General features: G+C 39.3%; 1 protein-coding gene across 2 annotated transcripts in view; it reads left to right on the top strand.

The window, feature by feature from the left end:
- The window catches only part of LOC118329335 (transient receptor potential cation channel subfamily A member 1-like), a gene marked incomplete at its 3' end in the record, with an annotated part of 7,554 nt that extends 2,427 nt beyond the window's left edge, over positions 1–5,127 (top strand). For both annotated transcript variants that reach the window (XM_035663473.1, XM_035663472.1), the window contains 9 exon segments: positions 171–282; positions 2,124–2,152; positions 2,939–3,030; positions 3,105–3,219; positions 3,643–3,813; positions 4,024–4,094; positions 4,198–4,365; positions 4,441–4,559; positions 4,922–5,127. In XM_035663473.1, the coding sequence (XP_035519366.1) occupies positions 171–282; positions 2,124–2,152; positions 2,939–3,030; positions 3,105–3,219; positions 3,643–3,813; positions 4,024–4,094; positions 4,198–4,365; positions 4,441–4,559; positions 4,922–5,127 (1,083 nt within the window).
- Between the last annotated feature and the right edge of the window lie 359 nt (positions 5,128–5,486).

Raw genomic sequence — 5,486 nt, 5'->3', positions numbered from 1 at the left:
TGCAGCGGCCCAGGGTTCGAATCTGACCTGCGACCCTTTCATCCCCTCGCTCTGACCCCCTTTCCTGTCTGTCTTCAGCTGTCACTATCATAAAGGCAATAAAAGCCCAAAACATATACTTAAAAAAAAAGTAGATGTTGGTATTGATAATGGTTGTATGTTTTCTTCAGGCGCTGCTGGCGCTCAGCCAGTTCCATGTGACTGACAGAATGACCAGACAGCAGTACTACTACCTGAACTTGCTGGAACCAGAACCACACTCACCTAAGACCCCCCTGCAAGGTAACACTACAACTACAGGTTTAATATATTACTACTACAGGTTTAATATATTACTACTACAGGTTTAATATAGTACTACTACAGTTTTAATATAATACTTCTACAGGCTTAATTTAGTACTACTACAGGTTTACTGCAGTACTACTAAAGATTTAATATAGCATTACTACAGTTTTAATATTTTAATTTAGTACTACTACAGGTTTACTGCAGTACTACTACAGATTTAATATAGCACTACTACAGTTTTAATATTTGAATATAGAACTACTACAGGTTTACTGCAGTACTACTACAGGTTTAATATAGTACTACTACAGTTTTAATATTTTAATATAATACTTCTACAGGTTTAATATAGTACTACTACAGGTTTACTGCAGTACTTCTACAGGTTTAATATAGAACTACTACAGATTTAATATAATGCTTCTACAGGTTTAATATAATACTTCAACAGGTTTAATATAGTACTGCTACAGTTTTAATATAATATCTCTACAGGTTTAATATAGTACTACTACAGGTTTACTGCAGTACTTCTACAGGTTTAATATAGTACTACTACAGGTTTAATATAGAACTACTGCAGGTTTAATATAATACTTCTACAGGTTTAATATAGAACTACTACAGATTTAATATAATGCTTCTACAGGTTTAATATAATACTTCTACAGGTTTAATATAGTACTACTACAGGTTTAATATAGTACTTCTACAGGTTTAATATAGTTCTACTACAGTTTTAATATAGTACTTCTACAGGTTTAATATAGTACTACTACAGTTTTAATATAATACTTCTACAGGTTTAATATAGTACTACTACATGTTTACTGCAGTATTACTACAGGTTTTATATAGTACTACTACAGTTTTAATATTTTAATATAATCCTTCTACAGGTTTAATATACTACTACAGGTTTAATATATTACTACTACAGGTTTAATATAGTACTATTACAGTTTTAATATAATACTTCTAAAGGTTTAATATAGTACTACTACAGTTTTAATATAATACTTCTACAGGTTTAATATAGAACTACTACAGATTTAATATAATGCTTCTACAGGTTTAATATGATGCTTTTACAGGTTTAATATAGTACTACTACAGGTTTAATATAGTACTACTACAGGTTTAATATAGTTCTACTACAGTATTAATATTTTAATATAATACTTCTACAGGTTTAATATAGTACTACTACAGGTTTAGTGCAGTACTACTACAGGTTCAATATAGTACTACTACAGTTTTAATATTTTAATATAATACTTCTACAGGTTTAATATAGTAGTACTATGAACACCTGAATGCTAACATTACAGCTAGCATAAAAGTGAATAACTGGCTAATTATCATCTTACTGTATTTCAACTATTTATCCATAACTTCTAATAGTAATGTTTAAATGATTAACTAAAGTTTTTGAAATTAGCTTAATGTAATGGATAAACAGTTGGAACAGTTACTTAAAAGTAGTGTAGTGTATAAATACTGTAGATTGCTTCAAGTAAGATAGGAAACAGTTAACTAAAAGTCTAAAATGGTGAAAAAGCTAATGGTAATGTATAAATGGCTGGAATGTTCAGATGTAAATGCATCCAAACTGACCTAAACATCTACAGATCAACCGTAAAAAATAAAATGTTAGAACCTACTTGTCACAGGACTGTGACTGACTGACATTAGAGACAAATGTTGGGAACCATTGATCTACGGGACCCCTAGTGGCCCAACACTACTAGTACTGTCTCACTAGCTCAAGTGTCTGTCTGACTCCACCTGTCTGTCTGTCTGTCTGACTGACTGTCTGTTGTGTTTTGTAGAAGCAGTCATCAGTGAGCCAACGTCTCCAGTAAGTTCAGTTTCTTGGCTAACTATGTGTACTTGTGCAAGGAATAATACTATGGTTTGTCACTGTAATATGCCATGAACAGTGAGCACTATAAAATATACAGTGTATAGTGAACAGTGTATAGTGAACAGTATACAGTGAACAGTGTATAGTGAACAGTAGTGGACAGTGAACAGTGTACAGTGAACAGTATACAGTGAACAGAAAACAGTGAACAGTGAACAGTATACATTGACCAGAATATAGTGAACAGTATATATTGAACAGTATATAGTGGACAGGATATAGTAAACAGTGTATCATGAACAGTACAAAGTGAACAGTGTACAGTTAACATGGTACAGTGTACAGTGAACGATGAACAGTATGCAGTGAACAGTGAACAGTATACAGTGAACATCGTACAGTAAACAGTGTATAGTGAACATCATACAGTATACAGTGAACAGTGTACAGTGAACAGTGAACAGTATACATTGAACAGTGTACATTGAACAGTATACAGTGAACATTGTACAGTGAACAGTGTACAGTGAACAGTGTATAGTGAACATCGTACAGTGAACAGTGTATAGTGAACAGTGTACATTGAACAGTGTACATTGAACAGTATACAGTGTACACTCTACAGTGAACATCCACAGTGAACAGTGAACAGTGTACAGTGAACAGTGAACAGTCACAGTGAACAGTGAACAGTGAACAGTGAACAGTGTACAGTGTACAGTGAACAGTGTACAGTGAACAGTGAACTATAAATTAACTGTGTGGTTCCTGTGTGGTCAGCTGGAAGTGGTGGTGCAGCAGAACAAACTGGACCTGGTCATGAATCCAGTCTTTCTGAAATTAATTCAGATAAAATGGAAACTGTACGGCAGGTAAACTACACTCCTAATTGATTTATTGATTGATTTATAATTACATCATTCAACTCAAACTGTCTGTCTGCCAGGCTGGGGGCGTGGATTCTCCTCATCCTCAACTTCCTGTTCAATGTCTCCTGGACGACCGTAGCCATCTCTGTGTCCGTCCACCGAGACTCACCTGATCGCTATGTTCTTCCCCAGGTCAGTCTGTCAGTCTGTCTGTCCGTTTATCGACCTGTCTGTCTGTCTATTCCTGTCTGTTTCTCAACGTGTCTATCTGTCTATCTCTACTTGCCTGTCTACCTGCCTGTCTGTCTGTCTACCTGCCTTTCTCTGTTTGACTGTCTGTCTGCTTCTCTCTGTCTGTCTGTCTGTCTTTATGTTTTTTTCTCTACCTGTCTCTCCACCGGTCTAACCACCTGTCTCTCTCTGTCTCCAGCTGTCTGTTTCTCAACCTGTCTGTCTCTCTGTCTCTACCTGTCTGTCTTTCTGTCTCTCTACCTGTCTCTCTCTGTCTCCACCTGTCTGTCTCTACCTGTCTGTTTCTTAATGTGTCTTTCTGTCTTTCTGTCTGTCTGTTCCTGTCTGTGTCTCTACCTGTCTCTCTGTCTGTACCTGTCTCAGGACTGGTGGCGTGTCCTCCTTGTGGTCCTGGCGCTCCTGTTGACTGTGGAGGAGGTGCTGAGGGAGCTTCAGGACATCCTGCGTTCCAGGAGGAAACTCCGCCTCTGGCGGCGGTGGGCGGAGCGTCGTCTCCATGACGACCTGCACTGCTCACATCCCATGTGGCCTCAGGTTAGCTGCAGCCAGCTACTGTTAGCTTAGCCTAGCATAAAGCCTGGAAATAGCTAGCTTAGCCAAAGCCAACGCTCAACGTGTGTGTGTGTCTGTGTGTTTGTCTGTGTGTGTCTGTGTGTGTGTGTGTGTGTGTGTGTGTGTGTGTGTGTGTCTCTGTGTGTGTCTGTGTGTGTGTGTCTGTGTGTCTGTGTGTGTGTGTGTGTGTAGGACAGAGTGTATCTGTTGGATCAGATCAAACCGATCAGCAGGATGAGGGGAAGCTACAGCCGAGACTTCTGGTACAAGATAATAATAAGATTCATTGAATATTATTTAATATTAATTGAATCAAACTGTAACTGAACTAATTAAGTCATTGAACGTGTGTGTGCGTGCCGCCAGGAACGTGTTTGATTGGCTCGTATACTCTCTGCTGACGGCATCGTTCGGTGTCCACATGGCCGACGTGTTCCGTCCGTCTGTCAGTCTTCACACCGCCAGTCTGCGTCTGTTCTCCGTCACCATCATCTTCCTCTGGCTGCGACTGATGAAGCACGTCAGAGCCTTCAGGTGGTTACCATGGTAACAAACATGTTGGGATAGATCCTCTGTATGGCAGTGAGGTTTCACTCTGTGTGCATGCAGGTCAATGGGTCCGTTCATCGTCATGTTGGGGAACATTGTCGGGGACGTGATGTGTTTCCTGTTCCTGTACTGTGAGATCTTCGTTCCGTACGCCTGTAGCTTCTGGATCATGTTCGGAGGTCGGTTGGGGGACTTCCTGTTTCCTGTCCTGGTTTCGTCATGTTGAAACATTTTTTTTTTTAAGGTATTTTTTGGCCTTTGACCGCTGCAGCAACTCCATGTATGGGTCGCCAGCTCTACCGACTGAGCTAACCAGACGCCCATGTTGAAACTTCTGTTTACAGTATTATTTATGCTACGTTACATTAACCGTTAAACCCCTATTTCCATCTTAATGCTAAGCTAAGCTAGCTGCTTACCCCTGTTTCCAGTCTCTATGCTAAGCTACGTTTACTGTTCTCCTTGTTTCCAGTCTTTATACTAAGTTACGTTAGCTGTTCCTGTTAATGTCCAGCTGTCTCTGATGATGACATTGTTACAGGGTCGTCGTCAGTTCCCAGCATGCAGTCTGTCTCTGGGCTGCTGTTCAGTCTGTACAGGATCACTTTGGTGGACGAGTACGAGTACGCTGCCATGGCGGCGGAGGACGCTGTTATGGCTCCTCTGCTGTGTGGGACATTTCTGGCAGCGTCGTCCATCCTGTGTGTCAACCTGCTGATCGCCCTGCTCACTGACACCTTCCAAAGGCAAGAACTTTCTTACGTTAGAATGAGGCTAAGTTAGCAGGAGGTCAAGTTAGCATGAGGGTTAAGTTATATACTATATATATATATATATATATATATATTCTGTATAACAGACATTAGAGCATTAAACGACAGAGTCAAGTTTTGCAATGTTATGTTTCCGCGCTTTTTGCTTTAATTAGCCTCCTATGTTTTAATATTTTCCTCTTTATAGGGGCAATAGAATCTAATGTTGTTCTCAGTGAGCCTGCAGCACTATCAACATTTGGGATGTGATATATCCACCCCACTGACAGGAGCCCTGATAACCAGATAATTCAATTCAATTCAATTCAATTCAAATAATTCAATTCAATTTAA

Source organism: Morone saxatilis, unplaced genomic scaffold, assembly GCF_004916995.1.
Source record: "Morone saxatilis isolate NCDOM2014 unplaced genomic scaffold, NCSU_SB_2.0 Contig19, whole genome shotgun sequence".
In the NCBI taxonomy this organism is placed as follows: Eukaryota; Metazoa; Chordata; class Actinopteri; family Moronidae; genus Morone; species Morone saxatilis.
The sequence above is the reverse complement of the archived record's forward strand: the minus strand, read 5'-3'. Positions and strand labels throughout refer to the sequence as shown.